General features: G+C 44.1%; 1 protein-coding gene across 6 annotated transcripts; it reads left to right on the forward strand.

Annotated features, from left to right (window-relative positions):
* Positions 1 to 601: 601 nt before the first annotated feature.
* On the forward strand, positions 602 to 23,074 carry atxn2 (ataxin 2). Of its 6 annotated transcripts, none has more exons than XM_080498881.1 (26): positions 602 to 1,079; positions 2,645 to 2,675; positions 3,481 to 3,540; positions 3,932 to 4,003; positions 6,384 to 6,534; positions 7,855 to 7,869; positions 10,007 to 10,131; positions 10,283 to 10,374; positions 10,932 to 11,120; positions 11,629 to 11,801; positions 12,068 to 12,316; positions 13,734 to 13,919; positions 14,019 to 14,189; positions 14,313 to 14,420; positions 14,521 to 14,591; positions 14,693 to 15,057; positions 15,257 to 15,320; positions 15,402 to 15,548; positions 16,143 to 16,160; positions 16,829 to 16,901; positions 17,906 to 18,099; positions 19,211 to 19,337; positions 19,449 to 19,640; positions 19,754 to 19,965; positions 21,308 to 21,485; positions 22,179 to 23,074. In XM_080498881.1, exons 1-26 carry the CDS (start codon positions 970 to 972, stop codon positions 22,205 to 22,207), a joined length of 3,402 nt encoding a protein of 1,133 aa, XP_080355007.1. In that variant the 5' UTR covers positions 602 to 969; the 3' UTR covers positions 22,208 to 23,074. The 6 variants fall into 6 exon arrangements, with proteins under 6 accessions (XP_080355007.1, XP_080355008.1, XP_080355009.1 ...); XM_080498882.1 differs by having other exon boundaries at positions 16,829 to 16,895; XM_080498883.1 differs by lacking the exon at positions 16,143 to 16,160.
* The last annotated feature ends 3,594 nt before the right edge of the window (positions 23,075 to 26,668 follow it).

A 26,668-nucleotide genomic window follows, 5' to 3' on the forward strand; every position in this document is an offset into this window, starting at 1 on the left:
TAATATGCTAGCTCTAACAACAAATATGTAAAATAGGTATTTTCCAGTTAAATTGTTAACTGAGCATTGCAGACCAAATGCAGTAAAATATCCACTTCAATGTGAGGAAGGAAAAAAAAAAAGCTACAGCAGTTACATTGAAATCTTCATAGATTCACCGTGTTTTCTTTCTTCAGTCCCTTCAGAGATAATTGGAATAAGTTTGATAAGCCCTGTAATGGTTTCTTGGTTTGCATCAACACACAGAGCAGTGTGCAGTGTGTGTTTGTGTCTGTGTGCGCCGGCTCACGTGGATGCCTTTAAACGGCCATTGAAGATTCATGGACTTCCTGAAAGTAGTGCCACTCTGTCGGTGCAATCATTAAAACTATTGACAATCTATGTATGTCAGATGAGATCCTTGTTCAAATATGACCGCATTATTTTTTGATTAACAGACGGGGTGCTGTCAGCAGACCACGGCATCGTTGTGTGTGAATGTACGAGTTCGATGTTGTGGGCCGTCACGCCTTTCATATATCCCTCCGCTGTTTTTTTTGTCCCCTTTCAGACTGTTTTGGTCTTTTCGCTGTTAGCAACGGAAAGAGCCCGAGATAGCGCCAGACCCCTATTTTGGGATCATCCTACCAATTTGTTCGGATCATACAACAATTTGACAAGAGGCTTAGCCCCATATGCTCAATTCGCAAGAGTTGTCGGAGGGTGTTGTCTTTTTTAAATGTCATTTTTCCACCCCTGTTTTAACAGGATTTGTACACATTGCTTCAGCCTAGCCACCGCTAGCCCGCTAGCCGCTGTAGCCTAGCATCCAGCTCGCAGAGGCACGTTGACGTCTCGCTCCGCTGGCCGGCCACATCGCAGCAGCGCTCAGCGATAGCGAGCTGTCACACGACCGCACAGCGTCTCGTCGGCAGGACATTACGGTGCGGAAAGTGGTCTGTTTAAGACGCCGTCTTTTATGGGATCACAATGTCAATGAAGGCCGGTGGAAATCGCAGCAAGCCTGGAGGTGGCGGCGCAGCTGGTGCAGCCGCCTCCGGTGCCGGAGGAAGCGGTGGGGGAAGACAGAATCTGGGCAGGTCGGTGGATTTTTTTTTTTTTTTTTTTTTAAACGTTAAACCCAGTCGACTGACACACGGCGGTGACACGGGTCCAGTTAACACACTTGGATGCAGTCCCCTTCTAAACGTAGCATTTGTGAGAGATGACATTCCTGATAAGTTGTCCAGAGCTAATACGTGTGCGTGCGTGTGTGTATGTGTGAGTGTGTGTGTGTGTGTCTGTGAGCGTTCCGCGGGCCTTGCGATGTCTTGGTCAGCCACTGGAACGGTGTGCGGTTTTAGCTAGCGAGGCCTGCCCGCCTGCTCGCTCCAATTATGTTGCAACTTCGACGTAATCTTACTCGCTGCTGCACGCTGCCCGACACCTGGCTTCTGTTTGTGCATAGCGGCACGTTTGGGTGTGCAAAAGCCTCTTTTTCTCACATGTGCGTCGCACCTCGGCTCGACGAGCGGCCCGATGTCAGTTTGATATCAGTTTACTATCAGCTCGGAGTCTATTTAGCTCGGCGTTAATTAGCCGCTTGACAGCCCATGCCTGCGCCTCGGTGTGCTCGGTCCTGCTAACGGGACACGGCCCGGGTGGGGTCGGGGGCGGGGGGGTGGGATGGGGGGACATCATCTCGCTGTGATAAAATAACTGCGTTTGTTTTCATTTGGCAGTGATGTCGCTTTTATAAAAGGATACCGCAACATTGCTGCATCGGTATGACCAATAAATGGATGGTGTGTGTGTGTGTGTGTGTGTGTGTGTGTGTGTGTGTGTGTGTGTGTGTGTGTGTGTGTGTGTGTGTGTGTGTGTGAGCGAGAGAGCGATGGGGAATCATGGACCGACGGGCTTTCAACCTTGACGTTGCTGCTCGTGAGGAATAGTGTCCTTGAAGCATGACTTTTCTGCACATGTCGCCCTCACACAAAGCTAACGCTCGCGCTGCCCGTGCAGGAGCTGCATGCGTATTGTCATATTTTCCTCGGATTGTGGTGCTCTGGCCCCGTTTCGCCGGTCACTAGGACAGAACGCCCCGTTCACTGCGTAGGTTTTAGCTATTAAGGCCAAGCGGAGCTCCTTGTGGATTCAGACTTCACTTCGCCCGGTTCATGCTACACCAGCACGGCTTCACTCACACACGACACTGGATCTGTGTGGAAGGGCACGTTACCGATCATATTGCTGAATTCCTCGGAGGAATACAGTGCATTCAAATGATTCAAGTATGAATGCTTGGCTATGTGCCAGCTGCTGAGCAAGGTGCATTTTAGGACATGATGGGGGGGAGGGGGGGGGGGGGTGTAGGCTACTGACTGCTGCATGAACATCACACCAGTTACATGTACTGAAATATATAAGGGGGGGGGGGGGGAGGAACCAACGTTTACATTTATATATGTGATGGTGCTAGCTTTGATTGCATTGCTTGTGTTTGCAGTGATTTTAGTGATTCCCTTTTGCAATAGGCATCCCGTGCCACTAAATATATATGATTTCTGTTTCTTACACTCTCTGTGCAGTTTTTGACACAGTATGGTGACGATGAGGATGATCGTGAATTCTATAACAATGTCGTCGTCATCTTTTTCTCTTTCAGGGGAAGACACAGTGGTAAAGGTCCTGCAGCCGTAAGTCTCCTGTTAACTGTCAAAAGCGGTGTAAAATATCTTTTTGTGCGACAGAGGTGTGCATAATCCTACTTAGATTATATTAAAATCAGTATGAGATGGTCCACGGAAATCCTCAAAATAGATTGAAAAAACAAAGCCAGCCTTTTAGTTTTGAACCTCGATTAGGAAATTGTCCAAATTAGAGAATTTGTGATTCTCAGTAGCCTAAACGCAGTTTGATCTGTTTGATTCAGTAAAACATCTACTATACCCAGTTATAGTGCACCTGATTGACGTATTAATCTTAAAAATATGAAGAAAAAAAATCTTTGCGCATACGTCGATATTTAAGTTTCTGTTTTGCACAAACATGTTTTATTGTAGTTCATAATACTAGATACTGAAGATAATTTAGTGAATTCATCTTAATAGAATTTGGGGAAGCTGGATATACTCCTCCAATATTGGAGAGTTTAATTATTTTGTTTCAATAATTGTGATATGAAACACTAATGTATATATATATATATATATATATATATATATATGATTGCCGTTTCATAAGCAGAAAATCCTTGACTTTACTGTTTTTAGTGTTTATACTGACTTTTCTGATAGTGATTTGTGACGTGTGGTAACCTCAGAAAAAGCATGAATCTTTCAGTCAAAGATATATTTTCTCAATTTTTATGTACTCTGAACTCAACAGAGGTCTAGTGGGTATCACAAGGGTTTATGTTGTGTAATGTCTCATTGCAACTTTTTAACTTTTTAACTAAGATGGGTGTTCTCCCCCCCCCCCCCCCCCCCCCCTCTCTTTTAGGTCCTTTTCAATGGCGTATATGCAAATATGAGGATGGTCCATGTGTTGACTTCAGTGGTGGTACGTTTACTTGTACATCCTCTGTGTTCAGTCTTTTTTCATGTGCTCCTATGAAAGTGACCGCTCTGTTCTGTTCAGACAACAATGACAAACTTCGTGAGAAGAAACAGCCATGTGAACCATGCATACTGATTAATATCAGCATTATTTACTGCAGCCTGTCTCTCACCACATGCTGCTTCTTCACAATGTCTACACTGCAATAAACAAAGCCTGCTTGTGGAGGCAGCTGGTTGCATAAACGCAGCAGAAATTGATCAATCATTTGTCTGCTTCACAGCAGATTGCTCTCTGGACTTTTTTTTTTTTTGTTGAATGTGTAAATCGACAGTGGCACTTTATTGAGTGAGTGAGTGTACAATGAATAACGGCAGATCTTTTCCTTTCTTAGGGGACCAAGTGCGAGCTGAAAGTGAAAAATGGGACGGTCTATGAAGGCGTATTTAAGACATACGGTCCAGAGGTAAGGATCGTACACAGTGTAATGTTCTTTCTAGGTGCTAATATGCAGCTGAATCTGTTACTGCCTCGGTCGCTGGAGAAGTGATTGAGCTTAACTGTGATTGCGCTTTGCCTGCAGTTAACAGCAGCTTCACCCCCTGAGGTGGTTTAAAGACAGATCACCCTTTCTATCTCTTCCTTTTTTGGCCGAGAGGAATGTGGCCCTTCATCTTCCCTTTTAGGTTGAAGTATTCCCCACTCTTTCTTTGTGTGGAGGGAGCATACCTTGTTGAGATGAACAGCTTCACCTGAGCGATGGCAGAGATTACTGTCCACTTCATTTATTTGGAGTTCACTTCCTGATGGGGTGCCAGCCAGTATCATTTATCACCTGGTTCTTTTTCACACCACATTTTTGATGTATCTTGTATTCCTGAGCTCCTTTTTAAAAACTGTGCGTGACTGAATTATGAACAAAAAACGGGCACTCGGTAGAGCACATACCTTCGCCAACGCCACATTTGTTTGCGGAACCGAGTTAGCATTGCTATCATGTTAGCTGTTATCTCATATTGATGCGAACTCGCCTGTCGGATAGCAACATCACTGTGCAAAACACTTGAGTGAAAGCACGCAGATAAATCACTACCCGAGTCAATGCGCTCACAAACGGCGTTTCTGGATACTAGAATTTAGCTGCAAGCTCCAGAGTGGAGTTAGCATGGCAGCTTCCTTGCTGCAGCCCTGACTGATGGTGCACCGCAGAGTTCCAGTGTGTCCACAATGGAGTAAACATCTTGCCTCTCCAGGAGCTGTTCGATCCGCAAATCTAATTGATTATTGGATGACGTCAAATTATCCCTGAAGATTTTATGCAATTCGCGTCAGTAGTTTTTGGGAAAAGTTGGTCAAATACATACAAACCCAATATGTAGACAGGGACAAAAACATAACCTTCGCCCCAATGTTCATTGGCGAAGGTAAATAGTGCTGGCAGGAGACCAAAACAAAATTGAATTCGGTGTGCTTGCACAGGCAAACGCCACTTTGTTTTGGGACCAAAACAAAGAAGCGCATTGGGCTTTTATTACCACAGGCTGGCTCAGCAACTTGAACCGTCTAACATGCTGAAATGTTCACTTGTCAGTGTATTTACGGCCCCTCTGTACACAGCCTTTTCGTCAACAGTGTCAGCTTGTGTTCCAGGGGCTGCGATTTCATTTTTGCTCTTTAGTATTATGGTCGGCATAGTACAACTCCCCCATTTGGAGTTTTTGTTAGTTCCCTCAGGATCGCAGAAGCACCTCCACAATGGTGAGGATGCCAGTAATAAAAAAAAAAAAAACGAGATCAATACCTTTCATTGATTTCCTCCAGGTCAGGTTTCGACAAGCGAGTTGATTCAAGGCCAAAATTACTAGATCCAATTAAACAAATCAGCTGGTTTAATTGATTACGTTTGGTTGCACTCAAATTTAGGTAGAAACAAGTATTTTTTTTTTTTATTATAAGCAAATGCAGATGAGAGCGGATACAAAGGCAGTAAAAGCAAATTTGTCCAGGGGTCGGCCCCACTGCAGTTCATCCTGGAGCACGGTGGGCCAGGGTGGTACGGTAAGGCAAAGCGCACCCAGAACCAACTGTTGCGCGGTCCCACTCCAGAGAGCACGATAGAACGTAGGCCGCGTTGTGAACCACGCGGGGATGTAACGTCATTATGCAACAATAGTTGTGAACCGACATATGTGAACAACAGGAGTGTTTATGGCAGATGAGATATTTTAACATTTCAACACATGTTGAGAGCGATGATCCTCTATCAATCAGCAGACGTGTGGATGAACGACGCTTCATGCTCACTGCCACAGAGAGTGGCCATTAACTTAATGCTAACTAATCCGGAATTACGCAATTGAGCGTTTGATAGTTGCCGACCACCCCTGGTCTGGACCTATCAGATTGGAATTATCATGGGGTCATCTCTTTACGCTCCCATCAGAGTCCATGTAAACCACATGACCTCATTGTGCTATTTAATCTAACAACGCAAACTAAATTGCAAATTTTAATAAAATGATTTTTAGCTTCGAAAACATACACGTATCTCAAGGTTGTTGTTTTTTTTTTCCAACTGAACTGTAAGAAATCAGACATTGAACGAAACATTCCTAAAACCTTTCTTTGCATTTTTCCCCCCCCCCAATTAATGACCACAATCATTTCATATGGTTGATTTTGTTCATCCTGTCAGGGTCGAGGTTTAGGATGAAATGATGTGGGCATGTTTCACACCTGCAGAAAAGTGGAAAATCATAGCTCTCTGTACCAATTCAAGGTTTCTGCTGAATGTCCCAATTTTTATTTTTTTTCTTTCATCGGTTCCACACTCCTTCATCCCTCAGTGTGACCTAGTGTTGGATGCAGCCCACCGAAAGAGCCCAGAGCCGAGCACAGGTCCCAGAAAAGAAGATATTGTAGAAAGCATCATTTTCAAGGCCTCCGACGTGGTGGTGGTGACCTTCAAAGATGTGGACCTGAATTTTGCCCGAAAAGGTACTGACTGCATTTGTGGAGACACAACTGCACATAGAGATGAACCGCATGCGTTACGTTGTACTAAAACTGAACCATACCGTGTGTGTTGGTCGCTCCGTATTCACCGCAGTCAGACAAAACTAAACAGACGCCAGGATGAACGTCCATCAATGCATACGCACAATGTATTGATCTCTCCCGGTCTGTATTCACTCCCTTGATGTCACAGAGGCTTCGCCACGAATTAAATCTCGTGTGTCTGCTCTGAGTGGCCAGTCATTGAAGACTAATTTGATCTATTGATTGGTCGAAGGTTGCCGTGGCACACCAAGGACACTCGATAAAACCTGAGCGAGTCTGCTCTCATGTAATTCGTCTTGAGCCATATATTTCTCCTTTGATTGATATTGGACTGTATGGGAGAGTTTTATTCTCTGAAAATGAACAAGTGTCAGGGTTTGAACACGAGTCAAAGGCGTGGTACTACACTAATGCCACCTCTGGAAATAAATCGCTGCGTCACTGTGCGAAATGACTGGAAATCTATAGTTTCCAGGGGGAAAGAAATCAAGCATCTAAAGCCCAAATATGAATCTGCTTGCTTATCCAAACCCTTTAATAGGGAGATAATTATTGTAAATGCATGGCAGTCATAGTGCACATGAACAAATGCTTATTATGCTTTTATTATAGATACTGCTGGTATGTTTAACATCTTTGCCTTTAGTCATATTTTGTATATTTTATCAATGAATTTATCATGACAAAGAAGATTTAAAAAAAAATGCACTTGGAGTACATAAACTTATAATGCTAATGTCCCTTTTCAAACAAATCATGCGTCACATAGTAGTGCAGTCATGGTGGTTTTCTGCCAGTCGGTTACAAAAATCCAGTTTGATGCTAGAAATGAATTGCAATGTGTAATCTTAGTCAGTTGATGTTGTTTTACATATTTTATGAAAGCCCATTAACATTTTGGTGTTCGCATTTTTAAATGTCCAAGTGTTATGTTCAATGTTAACCAAGAGTTCAGTTGCTCGCCTATTTTTCTGTGAGGTGTGCATGTTTTTTCCCAGAAGTAATAAATGAAAGTGGATGTGGAGAGTCTGTCAAGCAAAGGTGAAGTAAATCTGTGAAAGAAAACTCACCCTGTAAAAAAAAAAAAAAAAAAAAGAACATTGCATTTCCCTGTCAAAGTGGCACCCTGTTTATCCTCATCCTCAGAATGTTGGGTGGGAAGTCAGCTGTTGGTTTTTGTTTATTTGTTCGTCACTCTGTCTGTCTGGCCGTGTCCTGACTCTCTGTCATCTGTGTCTCTCCTTTCCAATGGTCTAGTCTCTTCTGACACAGGTAATATATGGCTGTTTTCTTCTCTTGTTCCCTCTCTGTATGCACCTGTCTACAATTTGATGAGACTACCTGGAATAAAATGAAGCTCATAACAGTGGTGAAAATTTGGGCATGATCTGCTACCACTTACCGACGCATTCCTTTCATAATTTGATCGTAGACGTTGAGCACTGCTGCTGTCATATCGACTAAAATGAACAACCCTGCTGATCAGTCTTGCTTCATCTCTTTACCTGAAACTTTGGATGTTGCTTTCCATGGAACAATAGCCGCTTCTCACACACACACACACACACACACACACACACACACACACACACACACACACACACACACACACACACACACACACACACACACACACACACACACACACACACACACACACACACACACACACACACACACACACACACACACACACACACACACACACACACACACACACGCGCAGCATAGTTGAGCTTCTTCTTTAAAGGGCGACGACGAATCATGAAAATGCGGAGAATGTAGTAGAAATTTACATACAATGAAAAAATTTCAAGTGATATAATTGAGTGAAACTTGTATATGTTGTAGATTTATCACACAATCTGAAATGGTTCAAGCTCTATTTGTTTATATTTATAAATTTACCTTAAATTAAGGACAGTGCCTTTCAGTGTTGGAGTCTTTAGTCATATCAGATGTTTTACTTTAACCAGAGGTCACAATCATCACAAATTCCATTTTTAATGACGGTGGAACTTTTATAGTGTATATGGTAGGAACGTAGCTATAATTCAGAAAACAATTGACTTATCATTTTGAGGTGTATAATTTTACAAGATGTTGTACTTTTTCGTCTTCATTAACCATACTTGGACTAAAAAGCTCAATTTCTCCTCATTATTTTTTTTGTTCAATATGAGCAGTTTGATTCCATTGAAAGCAACTATGCAAACTATTGCGCACTAGCATTTTCCTTTCTGGGCTTGGTATTAAAACAAAGTGAGGATGTTTAATCTACTCTGGCCGTGATGTGCCTTGAGGACAAACACTTGACTGCAGCCTCAGTGCATGTTTGTTTTCCCCCTCACTTTTCCCACATTTGATTTGTATATCTTCCTTATGTGATGTAGAAAAGAAAAAAAATCACCCTGATGGACAGTGTGCACAAAGCATGCCAACAACCTTGAGAAACAGGAGCCGGGCCTGGTGGTCCGTCTGTACGACAGTGTCTGATCATCGTGCGAGACAGAAATGTGCAAATAGCCTTTGTATTGTGGGAAATGAGTGAGGAAGGCTGCGTTACGTAACTCCAGGTGGCTGGTATGCTCTTCACATACTCCATTGGTGTTGAGCGCGAGCAGACTTGGGCTAACGTGAGAAAAGAATTTCAAGGGCGATCTATGAATTAGTCCAAAATTTAGTACGTTTACTTCATTTGGGTAAATATTCTGACAGAATAAACTGTCATCAAGTTGAGCTTTATTTATATTCTTGAATTCTGCCCATCGATGTGGTGATTAACTAATGGATGGTGCTTAAATCTTAAATTTCTGACAAACATTGGCAAGTTGGAATTTTCCTCTTGATTTAATAAGTGCTTTATATTACAAGAGGAAATGGTGATTGAGGCCGAGCCCCCCCCCCCCCCCCCCCCACCCCCTTTTCTTCTCTGGATTGCACTCTCAGGCTTGCTCATATGGTCAGAACATGTTATTCTGCTTAGGTTTACCAAGGCCGGCTCAAGCAATAGCTTGAATCTTTGCAAAGATTTAGCTTTTCCAGTTCAGTTGGACCCATGTCTGGATGTGAGTGGGTGTGCCTGATAAAACCACCAAAAAAAAAAAAAAAACCTTCATGCAGACCTTTGCTGTGAAAGCTTGGGGCAGAAGTTGTTGAGGCATGTGTGCTTCCCTGTGGAACGAGTGAGAGTGCAGCAATGTAGCCGTATACTGTGTGTGTGTGTGTGTGTGTGTGTGTGTGTGTGTGTGTGTGTGTGTGTGTGTGTGTGTGTGTGTGTGTGTGTGTGTGTGTGTGTGTGTGTGTGTGTGTGTGTGTGTGTGTGTGTGTGTGTGTGTGTGTGTGTGTGTGTGTGGCAGTATGCCGTTTATGTAACGTATAATATATATTTATTTTGTGCATTTCTCAGACAACTTCACAGATGCAGCAGTGAGTGGCAGGATCAATGGCGAGCATAAAGAAAAAGATTTAGAGCCCTGGGATGGAGGAGAGACCCGTAACTCTGACAGCCTGGAGTCTCTGGATACAGATGTGGTGAGAGAGAGAAAAAAAAAAACACACACACACAATGATGCTGCATTGATTGGACTGTACAGGACTTGAGGAGAATTAATTTCATAGACACTGTAATCCAATTGATCGAAGCTCTGTTTCTCCCTGTGTTGCTTGTGTTTCTTCACATCAGTCAAATGGATGGGATCCCAATGACATGTTCAAGTACAATGAGGAAAAGTATGGAGTCTTGTCTACATATGACAGCAGCCTGTCCACATATACGTAAGCTTCTCTGTTTGCTCCAGATGTATTTATTGCTATGGCGTTTTCATTTTTTTGCATCGAAATGCCCTACGTAGTATATATTTTAATGGATCTGTCGGTTTAACCTGCCGTAATTTCCGGACTATAAGCCACTACTTTTTCCCACACGCTTTGAACCCTGCGGCTTAACGGGCTTCATTGGTGCCAGATTCTACTGTCGATGCATGCTGTTTTGAGCTCCTCTGCTTCTCCAAAACTTGCCCTAAAGGTGATATTTCACCTCCGTGTGACCTCGTCTTGTACTGACGGCTGTGAGTGATGCACAGTGCTATTTGCAGGAATTGGTGAAAATATGAGCAATCCCCATACTCCCACAGTGAAATTCCTTCACTGTTATAACGTGGACACCTGCAGCTTATAGTCAAGCGTGGCCTATATATGTCCTTTTTTTTCTTTTTCTTTTTGTCGGTGCGGCTGATATCCAGGTGCACTCAATAGTCCGGAAAATACGGTATATTCGTTCAGTTTTTGACTTGGTGTAACGTCGCGTGAAAACAGAATTGTGTTCTTCCCAGGGTCCCATTAGAGCGGGACAACTCCGAAGAGTTTCTGAAGAGGGAGGCACGCGCCGCCCAGCTGGCAGAGGAGATTGAGGCAAGTGCCACATACAAGGCCCGCGTGGCTCTGGAGAACGACGAGCGCACCGAGGAGGAGAAATACACTGCTGTGGTGCGAGGCGAGAGGGAGACCCACACACTTAGTAGGTAGGACCAGAATCCTCACTTCTGCTTGGGAAACCTATATATTTCATTTGCCTGTGAGCGTGTTAGTGCACACATTGCAATTAAGTAAGTATGGGCTTTGTTTGCAGCCAGAACTTTCACACCTCCTTTGTTGGTATTTGACTCCTTCAAAGACCATTTCAAATGTTTCAAAACTATAATGCAACACCTCCACTGCTTTTGTGGAGATTATTTTTACTGACAAAACAGATGCATATATGTCGGTAACTCTAACAGAGTGCATAGGTCAGCTGGGTGTGGAGTGATGCATAACTTTGAGAAATGGTATTTAAACCCGTGTGGAAGCCAAAGTAGTTCCACGAATGTCACAGAGAAGTTAACCGTTTGCGGTCCCAGAATAAATTCTGCTATGTCCTTTCACTAAATTTGTTTTTGCCAATTACACATATTTAACTAAGTGCAATAGAGTATGCAATGATTTCTCTTTGTTTCATATATTTAACTGAACTGTCTGTGTGTGTGCGTGCAGAGAGAACAAGTACATTCCTCCAGGTCAGAGGAACAGGGATGGAATGTCTTGGGGTCCCGGGAGGCAGAATTCGCCTCGTCTGGGTCAGAGCTCCGGTGGACCTTCGACTCCTCGTCCTGGACCTCACGACTACAGTCCCAGCTCCGGGGCCGACCAGCGGGTAGTGAATGGAGGTATGTGAGAGATGTCACTCGGCAGTTATTTGGCGTTGCACTATGCAGACAAACCGCTGACACTCCTGCAATTGATTTTTGTTTGTCGTTTTCCTTTGAGCAGTTATTCTGTCGGTAAAATCATTATTATTCCCGTTTCCCCATTCGTTCTCATTTTTATTCATCTTTTTTTCTGTCCCTTTCTGCTACGCCCCCCCCCCCCCCCAACATTAACTCATTATTGTCATCGTTTGTCATCCTTGATCATTTGTCCTTGCCTCTTTTAGGTTCATCCCATTGGCCCTCACCCTGTCCGTCTCCTTCCTCCCGCCCCCCCTCTCGTTACCAGTCTGGCCCCTCCTCTCTGCCGCCTCGGGCGACCACGCCCACCAGGCCGCCCTCCAGACCCCCCTCTCGACCTTCCAGGCCTTCCTCTCACTCATCCCACCCCTCTTATATCTCTCCTTCATCCTCCTTTTCCCACCACGGGCCTTCATCGCCAGCCTCCACTCTGCCCAAACGCATGTCTTCAGAAGGTACCCACATCACTGTGGAGTAGACCTGGGCAAAGGCATGAGTGGAAAGTGGAGGCAGATTTAAAAAAAGAAAAACCAAAACAAAACATTTGCCCAGTTCTTGTGTGGGACAACACAAGTGGGTGAAATCGCTTCTTTAGACTGATCGAGGGTCAGATTTGGCATTTTCGTGAAGTAAAAAAATGGGATGATTCAGCTGTGCTAATGAAATCTGATTCTTTGTCAGTGTGTGAAGCCGTTTCACCTTGGCATGAGGGTGTGCCACAGTGTGTCAGCGTGCTGTGCTTTCTGATTTGTATGACTTATTGCACCAAAACGACAAAGGTTTCAGTCTCAGCTGTTTGCCTCCGACAAACATTCAAAGAAAGACACAGCAATTATTACATTTAGAATAAGATACTTTTCATATAAACTAACTTTATTTGTTAGTTCTCACACTATTTAACAGGGACTTTGTACATGCATATTGCCACCTGAACAATATGTTGATCAATACCTATTTTCATCCAGATCAGTTAGACCACCAGAGTTTCTTTTAAGAGTCTGGGTTAAAAGAAACCAGGTGTTTAATGATAGTTGATCTAGTTCCAACAGTCCACGATTGTTACAAAGAGTCAGTGTGTAGTTTAAAGGTCAATGGACAAAAGTCTCTGTCTCCTTCATAGAATCCAGGTCTTTTTTTTTAAAATCCAGGTGTACTTTGAAGAGTCCAGCTCTAGATTAAAGAACCCATATGTTATTTTAAGAAGCAAAGTTCTTTAAAGAGTCCACTTGTATATTTATCTTAAAAAAAAAACACACAAAAAAAAACTACGTCCACATAAAAAAGCCAGGGTCTTCTGTTTTATTTCATATGAAAAAAAAGTTTTCTTTGAAATGATGGGATTTATTGACGGCTGATCAGAACTCTAAAAAAAAATGGGATGAATCTGATTGTTCAAAAAGGTTTCCATCACTCTCCCAAATTTGATAAAAATGCATAAAACCTTTTGTTATTTTTATCTGGCGAGAGTATTGGAGGAAAGAAAATACCAGCTGGCGTTGTAATGTTTGGCTTTTTGAGGCGTTTTTACAGTGAACGGACAGATGGTTATTTTCATAGCTGGCCGTTCACTACATAAAGTGAGAGCTTGATTACAGAGTCTCACCTCTATTCTCCCATCTCTCTTTGCTGTGATTTTCAAAGTGTGGTGTTTGATGACTTAACAGGATCTGCTGCAGTTCTTTACACTAACATGCATGTCACCAAGTAACAGCACTGTAAGATGTGGTACTGAATCAATGCATCGGGTCGTAATCATCACTGAGGTTTGGGTTTTCGGAGGTTTTGGTGTGACAGAATAACTTTGGTTGGCGGCCCGGGAAACTCGAGGGTTTATGGAGTTCTGTCTCTATGTCTCTCTCCCGTCATCCGCAGGTCCGCCCAGGATGTCTCCAAAATCCCAGCGGACCCCTCGTGCTCACAGAGCGCCACCCTGCCGGACAAGTGGAGTGCCCCCAGGTGTGGACCTAATTTCCCACAACGCCCCCGGGGATCTTCCAGTGAATCCACCAACCAGGAGTAGCTCCTCTGGAGGGACATGGTCTTCGGTGGTTAGCGGAGGTAGGGTGTATTTCATGGTTTAAAGCACTTTTATCAACCTTTTTGCAGCCGAGGCAGAATGAAACGGGACAGACAACATCCTTTATTGTTCCTCCCCAGCTCACAGACCTCGCTCCCCCCGGCAGAACAGTGTGGGCGGAGCCTCCCCCGGCTCCTCCTCTGTCCCGTCACCCCAGGCTCCTGTGGAAACTGTGGCCACACCGACATCAGCTTCCTCTCCTACAGCTGCTAGTCCCACTCCGAACGCGGTCGCCACTCTATCAGGAGATGGTACATTTGAATGAAATCCATGCAGAGACCCAGAACAAGGGATTTAATGTGTGCTATGTGTCTCCTATTTTAGCACATAGAAATCTAACGATGATGCTTATTTTTTTACCCCCCCCCGTAAAGCTAAAGATTGTCGTGTCCAGGAGACGAGACAAACATCCCCCTCTGCAAATAAAGAGAACATCAAGCCTGTGGACAACTCACCTAGTATTTCTAGACCAGTCTGTAAAGGTATTTGCCTCAAACTGCTCAAGCGCAGTAAACTTATATTCTGACATTTTCAGATCCTTGTTGCTTTCAAGAGTCTCAGTATTTCCTTCTCTCCCTACAGGACCTTCTTCTATGGCACCAGACCACAGAAAACAAATAGATAATTTAAAGAAATTTAGTGTAGATTTTAGAGTAAGTTTACATTTTATTTCATATGACAAATGCTAATTATCTCGCATAAACTCGACGGAGCTTGCAAGTTTGTCCTTTAAACTCATTGTTCCACGTTTCAGTTGCAGTCCAGTTCCAATCCCGACCCTGCTTTCGACCCGATGATGACCAAGCCTGCCAGAGATTCTGCAGAGAAGCCGAAAGACCTCCCCCTGGACAAAGCGTCCGTAGTGGGTCGGGATGGTGCCGACGACGGCGTCGTGGTGATCACTGCTGGCGCTCCTGGAAGCGCTTCTACTCCTTCCACCACGGCAACGAACACCAGTAAGCCTGGCAGCCCCGCTGCGCTGTCTCCATCTCCCTCAGCCCCGGACCAGAAGAGAGCGGGCCTGGACGTGACGTCACAGGGGGTTCAGACGACGGCCACGTCCACATTCGGTGGGCCCAAGCACGAGGAGAAGGAGGAGAAAAAGGAGGCAGTGCAAGAGTGAGTGAAAGAGAGGGCCTGCACAGTGTTAATACGCGATGACCTGTCGTGAAAAGAAAGCACAGCAAAGTGACCTGATCTATAGGAAGACATTTTTTTTTTTATATATCTGATGCAGTTTCTTTTTGCACCACTTAATTTAGAAGATTGAGCTTTTTCATATTGATGTTCACGTCCATCACTGTTTGCTCTTCTGCAGTCAAGTAAGAAAATCAACCCTGAACCCAAATGCCAACGAGTTCAAGCCCAGGTTTAACACACAGGTCAGTCCACCTCTCCGCTGTCAAACGTCACGGAAAGCACAAGTGGCGGTCCACTTATTCTCCGCATTCCTTTCCCATCAGCCGAAACCAGCCAACACCCCGACTCCTCCCCGGCCCCAGGGCCAACCCAGCCCCTCCATCGTGGTGCAGCAGCCTCAGCCCGTCTACGGCCAAACCGTCTGCTTTCCCCAGATGTATCCGCTCACTCCCGTCAGCCCCGGAGTGCAGGTAAGATCACCGCCAGCATGCCGAGAGAAGGGCGTTCCTATTCCCATTCATTAACAGAGGATGTCCTGGTAATTCACTCTGAATTCCACGCAATCATAAGTTCTCTCCATCTTGGCTCACCCTCATCTTTTAGTGTTTGTGCTCATCGTTTCCTTCAGCCCTTCTTTAACTGTTCTTGAAGAGTAACGTTCACGATTAGTTTCCTTCATCACTTTAATATCTCAACATCCCATTCTTTTTTCTTTTGTCATCCTTCAGAATCTTGATATTTTTTTAAGGATTCATAATGTTCCGGTTCATATTCGTAATGACAAGTTGAAGTAATAAAGTTAGTCGTGTATAAAATGTATTGAGATTGATGTTGACGTATATATATATATTTTTTTAACACATTGAAAAGTTTAAGTGTATTGTTGAACACCGTCACTGCTTTTTTTTTTTTACTCATAAATCAGTATTTTGTCCTGTGTTGCTTTAAGAAAAACTTGGTGGTCCAACATCAGACACGTTCGAGCGATAACGACTAAAGAGTGGTTCTTTTTCCCTTGTCTCCCCCTCCTCCTGCCTCTCTCTCTCTCTCTCTCGCTCCATTAGAAAAGCATAATATGGAAGGTTTGTGGATTTTTCTCAGATTTCTACTTGTTAAGCCCTTTTTGTTTTGTTGTTTCTTTGAAAGCCCAAACAGTACTGAGATGTTTTGCTTGCTCGTTCAATTAATGCCATCAGATGTTGGTTTGCCAACTTCTTATTGCAAGTCATTTTAAACCGTCACCACAGATGGATTTCATCTTATTTCTATTGGCTTCATCTGTTTAGCAGGGAAATGGCTGGAAGCTAATAGGAGCTTCTCTTTGGGGTTTGTTTTTTTTCATGCAGTGCTGTTTTGTAATAGAAATGCATGCAATGGTTACGACAGGGAGGAGCAGTTTGGTACAAAATCCTAAATATATATATAAACACTTTTTTTTTTTTGCACAATGGTAGGCAGACATAGATTGCATGTGGCCCCAGAGGTAAGAGTTAACACCCACAATGATTGTTAGGTGAGAGTTTAGCTGCTAGAGCAGTTTAATGCTGCATAATTGCTGTGCAGCCCGATGGATAATAACGACGCCTTGAAGATTAACTCCTCCTGTTTTTAGTGGTGGGCCTTTCATTCATGTATGAAGGATGATTCGTATGTTCACCAGGAAAACTGGGTATAAAAATGTTTGTTTTTTTTTGTTTCCCCCCCCCCTTCATCTTCCATCCTCATTCCTCATCTCCTTTTCTTCCATCAGTCTCCTGCTATGTACCAGGTTCAGATGCCTCACATGACGGTCAGCCAGTCCAAACCCTACAGACCAGGTAAAGGTGAGAATAACCACCATTTCATTCTTCTGCTATGTTCAGACATTTTCCTTCACCGGTGACTTCTCCCGGTGGGTTGAGTGGCATTTTATGACATAAACACAAGCCGTAGTTCCGGAGTGACAAACTCCTGTCCCGAGGGTACTCGTCTTGTTTATATTAGTCGTCGCCCCCCCCCCCCCCCCCCCCCCAAATTGAAATATATAATATTTTAATTAACCTTTTATTTAGTGGCTTAGTTCATTGTAAAATATTTAGAATATATTATATATATATATATATATATATATAAACACTGAATGAAGTTTGATCTTTGATCCATTTAAAACAATAATAAATAAATAAAAGAACAGGGATGATTCCAAGTAACCAATTGGGTCATTTTGGTTTCTATTTGGAGGTGTTGTTTTGTTAATTATAACAATATGAGCATAACTGTTGCCGTGTGTTTGGTCAGAAGAGTTGACCAAATAGTTCTAATTCATTTAAGTCTTTTAAAGACTGAGAGAAGCAGAACACATTAAAAAAAAAAAGGATCTGTTTTTAATGTATTTGTTTTCGTTTTATGCCACTCTAAATGGCCTCCAGCACAGCTTTGCTTTGGCCCCCTACTGTAGGTTTTACCAAACCTCAGAGATTTTAGAAAACAAGCTTGTAAGAGTTTGAATTCACTCCGATTGCCCAACATGTTTCAGTCCGGTTTCCCCATTCACTGCACGGATTATAAAAAGTCGTCTTTTCCCTCAACAGCTGTCCCTTTGGAAAATAAAAAAGGCTCTTTAAATGGATTAATGAAACCTTCTGTTGTGCAATGATTGCTCAAAATAGTCCTGACGACAGCCCAGGAAGACAAATTTATTTATTTTCTGATGCGAATATATAAGTGCCTGAACAAATACAATAATAATCTCATGCATGCAAAAAAAGGCTTATAATGTGTTTTTAAGTGTCTTAACTTACTGTCCGTTTCACTGACCAGAACATGATCTTGTAATTTGTATCTCCAGTACCCAACATGCCCCAGCAGAGGTCAGACCAGCACCACCCGCAAGGCACACCCACCATGATGCACCCAGCCACGGCAGCAGGACCCCCTATCGTAGCACCCAGCCCCGCCTACTCCGCGCAGTACTTCACCTGCAGCCCGCAGCAGTTCACCAGTCAGCAGCTCGTCCAGCAGATGCCACACTACCAGTCGCAGGTCAGATTTTGTTCCCAGCGGGCGTGCTCTGTGGTGCTGTGGGGTTAGCGTTGGCATGCTCTGCCTCTCCCAGCTGTTCCCTCGTCGGCCGTTTTTTTCCCCGACGGGTTCCTGCAGTTCAGCAGTCTGATGTGGAGCCAGTGTCGCGCTGCGACGCGCAGGGCTGATTCCACTCTGCCTCTTCTCACACACCAGTCTGGCCAGAGGCTCATGGAGACTCCCTCACTAGTGCAAGCAGCATGGCTCAAAACCTTTTTTTTTTTAAGTTGAATAACTAGTCGATATATTTGAATTATATTATTATGTGTATATAAAAAAAAAGTACATTTCTCAGTTAGGAAACTTCTGTATATTTTACATTTATTAAAGAAACTTTTCACTCCTTTTTAGATTCATTCTTGTATACAATTCTAGTTGTAAATGTGTAAGAGCAAAATAACTGTCTCAAAATATCCAGCTATTTTATGAATTCTAACCAGAGGCTACAATCTACTTTTTATCAAAAGTATTGTTTCAAAATGCTCTAAAAAGTTGTTGGATTATATGGAATTTAACGTTTATACTTTAGATTATGTAGGATTTGAGGTATCTGCTGAATATAGCGCCACCTACTGCACCGATCCCCCGAAATCTTCATTTCCAGTCAGGATTCGAACCATTTTCAGGTGTGGTTCTGCATCAGAGGCCCCCCCTCTTTATTTCTTTGCAGCTTCAGTATAAATTTCATATAAATTTCACGTAATATCATCTGCTGATGAATTCACAACCTTCAACTGCGCATCAAAACTGATGAACACAACGATAAACGCTGACTGCCGCAGTTTCGATACTCGCGCCCGTATGGTCTCGTTCTGTGTGCGATGTCTTGCATGCACAACGGCCGAATGCTGGGATCTGAGCATTACATGCGCCTCGAGTTCTGAGCTTCGCGATATGAAAGGAGCCTCAGTTTCACATCCTCTTAAATGTTCCACTTTGCAGCCACAGAAGGTTTTTTTATTTTTTTTTTTCAGCCCTAGGCTGCGAGCGATCATCTCATTAATACATGCGATGACACCCGCGCGGACGCCGTCACTCTTACGGCTCGTGTCTGCCCTTGTGTGTCCTCCAGGCGCAGCATGTGTTCAGCCCTGTGATGCAGGGTAGTGCCAGGATGATGGCGCCGCCGACGCACGGACAGCCCAGCCTCGTCTCGTCCTCCACTACACAGTACCCGGAGCAGACACACACCATGTATGGTACGTAGGCCCGCTTGAACCCCGCCCCCCCCTCCCAGGAAGTGCTGCTCATGTTACATGTGACGCTTTAATGAAGTCCATTGGTTCTAAAGAGGATCTCCGCATTTGTAGTGTCTCAAGGGCCGATGCCTCAGCAGTACCCCCACCCCAGTGCCACCCTGCACCCTCACCCACAGCACCCTCAGCCGTCTGCCACGCCGACAGGCCAAGGCCAGCAGGGTGGCCCCCCCCAGCACGGAGGGCCTCAGAGCCACCCGGCCGCCAGCCCCGTGCAGCACCAACAGCACCAACAGGCGGCGGCAGGTGAGCATCTCCAGGACGAGGCCCGCTTCGCCTCCTGTTCTCCTCACTTCCGCGGCATAAAGATGGTCCCCGGCATCACGGACATATGTGTGTATTTGTCTCGTACGCTGTAGCGGCGGCAGCGGCCCAGGCCCTCCATCTGGCCAACCAGTCTCCTCAGCAGCAGATGTACTCAGCCTTGGCCCCCACGCCACCCTCGATGACCCCGGGGCCAAACCCCCAGTCTCCCCAGGCGTCGTTCCCCTCCGCCCAGCAGACCGTCTACATCCACCCACAGCAAGTGCAGCACGGCTACAACCCCAACCACATGGCCCACGTACAGCAGGTGGGTGACGCAGAGCATGTGGGCTTTTATACGCACCGAGAATGTTATCCCATTCAGGGAGTGGAGCGATCCCATAATCCTTTGCACAATGAATTATTGAATAATCTAATCCAAACATGTCACGTTTTATGACATGTTTGGATGAGATTATTCCAGCTTCGGCTTGAAAAGGACATATTTAGTTCTGTTTATTAGCCAACATATTTGTTATTGGTACTCCCTTTGAAAACTGCTGTTGTGGATGTGCGCAGTCACATTGCAGCCGGCTGGTAGTCATGTTGAATTCATACGTTCTTCAGTCGTCCATCCCTAGTTTACGTGTTGCGATTTCTATCAGATCGCCCTTTAGTTTTATTACCTACTGCTCATATGACTGTATTTGGTCTTTTTTCATTGGCAGATTTCAATTGTGCAATCGGAAAAATGTGGGGCGAGTTACTGAATATGCGATACTCTAAATACAATGAACACTTTTATTGGCAGCCTAGATTTGTTACAATTATAAATCCCATGTTGTGAAGTGGCAAATGTCGGTTGGCTTATTAAGTCTCATTTTTCGTCCATATGATGTAACTCTATGTTGATCTGAACGAAACCATCAGAAGAGGATTCTACCTATAAACAACCACAAGTTGAGTCCCTGTTTCCATTTAAAGGAATATTTCTAGAAGCAGCACTTTATTGACCTATTTACAGAGTTGAATAATGGATCAACTGAAGCTTTGTATTAAAACCACAAGAAGGAAATGTTAATGTTGCAACACTTTCCAGAGAGCATCAAGGCTCATTCCTTCGAATGTTGGACACGATCCTTCAAACAATAACAAGTAGTTGGTCAAGAAAACATGTCAAGAGGTCGTTTGGATTCCAGTGACTGTGCATCTTCGAGTGGTTAGAAATGAAGAGGAAGAAAGCAGTCTCGCGTTTACTTCATTCAAGACCCTAATGTTAAAACCGAGCAGTCGGTCAGTTCAAACAGAGGTTGTTATTAATCATGAGTCTGTCCGCCGCCTGTGCTTTTCCTTCTGGTTTGTTAAGGTCGGAAAGTACGTATTGTAGCTCCTTGAAAACTTCCTAAGTGTGAGGAGGAGCATCTATTTAGGGCTTCCGACATGTTGAACCATCTCTAGCGTTCAGTGTCGAACTACACACCTTCCACCTTCTGACTTCTCCACATGCATCGAATGTTCTCTGTTATTCTTCAGCGCTGGTGCACAGTGGAAACCGTCAGCAACGCTCGTCTGTCTCATGTCCTCCACAGACTCTTTCGTGTCCTTCTCACTTTCTGTCACACTCTGTGCCGTCGTCACACTCAACAACAACGTTTGCTCTCAACTTTCAGGCCCATATGCAGTCCGGCATCGTGCAGTCTCACCACCCGGCGACAACCCACCCGCCGATGATGCTCATGGCCACGCAGGGTCCTCCAGGCGGTCCGCAGCCACCCATGCCCCAGACCGCCCTCAACCCCATCCCCGTCTCCTCCACCACACATTTCTCCTACCTGGCACATCCGCAAGGTGTGTTTACCAGAAAACCCAGCGTCGCTTCGCTCTTGTTGATGCAGAAATCCATTGGAGTGGACGGAGCCGGCATACTTTAATATCGACGCATTTAATAATCCGTTGGGTATTGTTCGCACCTCGTCTGTACCAAAAAAAAAAAGAAGAAGAAGGAAATAGAAAAGATGTAAAGAAAGTAAATGCTGAAAAGCTGCTGTGACATTTTCTGCAACGTTCACAGCAATTATTGTGGTAGGACTCGGGAGTAGCGGGGTTCACTTCACACTCACAATAAGTTCTCATGTCCTGTTTGATCCTTCATCATACGAGCATTAGGACAGTCAGATTTTAACTTCAAAGCAGTGGCGACTGTACATATTGCCCAGGAAGCATTTAGGGGCTCAACAACCTGAACTAGCGTGTCTCTAGTTTTCAACTTCCAAAGCAAGAAAGGAATCGGTACGTCTGCAAAGGGACTTCAAATAGCAGCAGGGTTGGTGTCAAAACACTTAAAAAAAAAAAACAAACAAACAACCAAACTGAAACGTTAAGGCCAAAGTTTCCATATTTACCTCCAAACTCCCTGGCTGTGTCCAACAAGTGTTTGACACTTGTATATATTCGTTTTCTGAGTCTGTCCACCTTCACATGCGTCTTACCATTGTGTGTGTCGCAGACGGTCATTTCCTTCCTTGTGTCTCCTCCCTGCAGTGCAACCTCACCATCAACAGCAGCTGTAGGTAGAGGGCGCCAGCGAGCCGAGGGCCTCCCCCCCCCCTCTCCCCTGCTCCTCCAACCAGAGCCCTCGCAACCAGGCCATGATGAGAAAGAGAGCCCTCCCTCTCCTCTTTTCCTCATCCCCACCAGATATGTTCCACATCGGCTTTTTTTTTTTTTTTTTTTTTAACCCCTCCCTCCCCAAACACCCCCCCCCCCCCTCTCCCCAACCCTTCCCAGATTAGGCAATAAAAGAATGTTAACAGGTTGATGCAGTGACAGGTGTTAACGAGCTAGTGAGTTTTAACAAACAAGACTGCTCTGGAACAGCCCAGTGTACACACACACATACACACACACACACACAGACACACACACACACCCTTCCAAGAGTCCCAAATTGCAACTTACGTCAGCTTGCCAAGTAAGCAGTGAAAGCGAGAATGAGCGTAACTAATCAGTGAGAGTGAAGACGAAGGAAATTGAACTGGAACTTGAAATATGTCTGCACCTTGTGATAAAAAGAAAGAATCTTCCTACTTTAAAACAGTATTAATCCTACTGTTTGTTGCTGCTGCTATGTTCCGCGTTTGTTTCCAGACTACACGACAAGTTTCTAACCAAACTAAAAAAAAAGAATAAAATAAGGAAACACGACAAGAAACTTCCTGTGAAGTGAACTGGTTTTGGCAGCCAAGAGAGGAGACCGGAGAAGCGTTATTTATGACAAATTCTAATGGCTAAGGTGATCAGATCCCACTTCTCACCTGACCCTTATGTAACTTTTAAGTTAAAACTTTTACTTTGTAGATAATATAAATAATTTAAAAAATGAGAAAAAAAAATTAAAAACAATAAAAAAGTTTTAAAAACTGAATTCTGCGTTTGCTCCTTCTTCTTCAACAACACACATTTGGACAATCGTCTCATGATGTGCATGAAGCTAAACCTCATATAATCCAGGCTTTGTTTATCTTCACGTAGCAGACTTATTGAATTTACCTACCGTGGCTCAATGTTTCATGTTCCTTGCATCAGCTCAGTATTGATCAAGTGCCAGTCAAGAAAACACAAGTTTGGTGAATTAGTCATTTGTGTCGATGAGCTCAACGGACTGTTTTTAGTGGTTTAATAAACCGAAATCGCAGCCCTGACGGAGATGTACAAATAAAAAGTCCAGCAGAGGGTCTAGAAGAGCCCTGGTTGTTCAGCCATTTCCTCACAAACTGGAGCGACTGAACTCATGAATCCTCTGTGTAGTTCTGTCTATTTTTACACAAATATGTTTGGCCACAGGGACAAAGTCACTTTTCTTTTAAGAATTGCACTTAATATGGACGTTTGTCTTTATGTGGACCCCCCGGGGCAGACTGGCTTCAGCCCACTAATAAACCTCCTGGTTCAAGCAGAAGTGGTATTCAAACAGTCATGAGACCAAGACGACACCGAACAAATGATTTGTGAGGCGTCAAGAATAAAATTTTGCAGTAAGGACAACATGAAAAGGTGAATACTTTCTGGCTGGCACTGTATAGCTGTTTTTCCTTTTCTCAGACAGAGACTGAAGCACCACTTCACACAGAGTCATTATTTGGTTAGGTTTATTAAAAAAAAAAAAAAAAAAAGTCAAATATACAGTTGATATATATTTCATATAATTTAGATGCTTATAACTGAAAGAGATGCAAACAATGACAAGTTGTGTGTTTTCTCTGGCGGGCTGATGGAGGGGGGGGGGGGTTGGGTTGAACTGGAATGTTTACAGTGCTAAGTTAAAAAAAAAACAACAGGATGAACAGTATTGAGAACAAATTACACTCAACTGGACATTTTTAAATCAAACGCTGCTCGAGGTTTAAGACACCTGAGGGATGCGGGGATTTTCTTCAGCTCGACTAACTAGCGAGTGTAAAGCAACAGAAAACGTGGTGCAGCCCTGGTTTTTTTTTTTTTTCCTTCTTTAAATCGCCACGGTTTTGCGGGGACTTTGGCTTTCGTCTGATTTCTTTTCCGGCTGTGAGCGATTTCAAACAGTGAAGTTATCCATCTGAGCCTCTCGTCGCTCGCTCTCTACGTGGACTGAAAAGAGACGTGGTACACCGGGCATCGCTCGGATATTGCACGAAACGGTCACAACTCGAGCTTCAGAGAGAAAAAAACCCTACAAAAAACAAAAAAAAGGGGGGGTGGGTGGGAGAAAGCAACAGCAGCTTTCTGGCAAAGGCACAGTTGTACTCCTGAGAAGAGGCGAAATCAACAGAGGTTGAGATTCAAACTTGTTACCGTTGCTTTCCTGAAATGAAATGGAGAGTGGGGGGCGGGGGGGGGGGGGGGGGGGGATTTGTTTAGACTCAGCCACATAAGAGGCAGGAAGACCAACCGTACTTTTGCCAAAATTGGTTTTTTGTTCCCGTTTGAAAGATGTCATTCTGGATCATGATGGCGAGGCACTGAGGACGACACAACCATTGTACAAATGTTCCTTTGGGGGTAAATCAGTGACTGCATGAGGTCACGTTCAGGCTGCGTTAATGCATTTCTCTCATTTAAAAACAACCCCCCCACCCCTAAAAAAAAAAAAAGTTAAATGATTCAGAGAACAAGGAGAGAGGCAGAAGCCGATCTGAACCATCAGACGCTCACATTCACTGCAGGTAAGTCTAAAAGAAATCCTCTGCTAAAGTTAGTGTTCAAGCAAAGTTAGAAGTTACAAAGACACTTTCTCTCAAAAGGCTGTTAATGGAAGTGAAGCTTTAAAATCAAAAGAGTTTTGCCGGGTTGCTGCTTTAGAAACGTCCCACGGTTTCTGGACGGCGACGGCGGGTTCACATGTGGCCACGTGAGGAAAGTTTAGGTTGCCAGTCGGCTACTGGGAGGAGGCCCCGGCCAGATTAACCACGGCGAAACAGGCGGCTTTAAAAACAAAAAAAACATTCTTGCGTTGGTTGAAAGGCTCGACTTTTTTGTGTGGATCTCCTCCAGTGTCGTCCGTCAGCTTGTCTGCGGTGCCGAAAACTCCACCGCCGGGTTAACGTGTGACGTACTCGGTGGTTTCACCCTTTTTAAAAAGGTATGATGACAAACCCTCAAGGCACCCTGAATTATTGATCAAACTCAACTGAGGGTACAAAAAAAAAAAAAAAACAAGAAGCTGAAGACCAAAGTGCATCGAATCACTGGTGTGGAACACGTGAAGCCCAAGTTTATCTGAAACCAACATTCCCACACTGAAGACTCATTCAAATACACAAGTTCTATTAAAAACCACATATCGTGTAAAAAAAAAACAAAAAAAACATTTGGTTCACAGCCCTCTCTTGGTTTTTAGCTGCTAAGATGAAGATGTGCAGAAAAGTTGCAGGAAAACTATTTAATGCTTTAAGTGAGAAGAGTTGGAAACTTTGGACGTGACTCCTGGAATCCAGATCAGCCTGAAAGCTCTAAGAAAATCCATGTCGATACGAGCTGAGGCACTTGTGACGGCAGCACGGCTGTTTTTCAGGATTGTGCGACTCGAGGTCTCTCAGGAGCCTGCTGGAATATCGACATATTCTGATTCTGATTCTGAGGCTCATGGTGGTCTGTTAATCATCTTCATGCCACAAAAATCAATGAAACCGAAGTTTGTTTGTTTTTTATTACAGATTAAAATATAAGGAAATGAATTAAAGTACATTTGGTTGCAAACTGTTAAATTTTTCGGAATGCGGCTCTTCTGTCAGCCACAAGATTTCTACAGGATGTCAAAACTGTCCTGGCCGAATCTCAGTAATTCAGAAAAAACTAAGCCCAATGAAGTATTTTTTTTTTTTTTTAAGGAAAGAAATTATTAATACTGAAGATCAATCTTGGCGAGTTTAATATGCGTTCGTACCGTTCTGCACTCACCAGCCACGTCGCTACAAACAAAGTGTTGAAGCCGTTGTGAATGAAAACATTAAAAACAACCAAACTGGTCTTGAGTACTTCACTGCCGCGATCTGCAGGAAGCATCGGGCCTGGCGGCTCGAGCGACGGACTTGGGAAGGGACGTTCGCAGGTTCAAACCCCTGCGGCGACCAGGTCACCACCGTGGGCGGCTAACGTGGCGGCCCGCTGCTCATAGAAGCAGGAAGCAAGGAATTTCCCCACAGGTTTAACAAAGTATGATCAAATAAATAAAAACCATCTGAAGGGTTGATAAAGCGTGAAAATCCATTTCACGCATTTTCATCAAAGAAATTCTGACGTAGGATAAAGAGACCCCCCCCCCCTGATTTTGAGTTCTGTATTATGGCAGTTTCTTTGATTTTGTGGCAAAGATGATTTCTTTGTTAATTTGAAGAGATTCTCCACCAGACTTTGGGTGATTATTTTGTGTTGCAGGCCGGACGGTCCTGAGAGCCTCAACGTGGCTCCAGTCAACGTTTCAAAGTGGTTTTCAATGTGTTTCTAAGAAAAAGTTTCCAAACTGACTTTAACTCAACCCCCCCCCCCACCCCCCC

This window comes from Blennius ocellaris (assembly GCF_963422515.1).
Source record: "Blennius ocellaris genome assembly, chromosome: 7".
Taxonomy (NCBI): Eukaryota; Metazoa; Chordata; class Actinopteri; order Blenniiformes; family Blenniidae; genus Blennius; species Blennius ocellaris.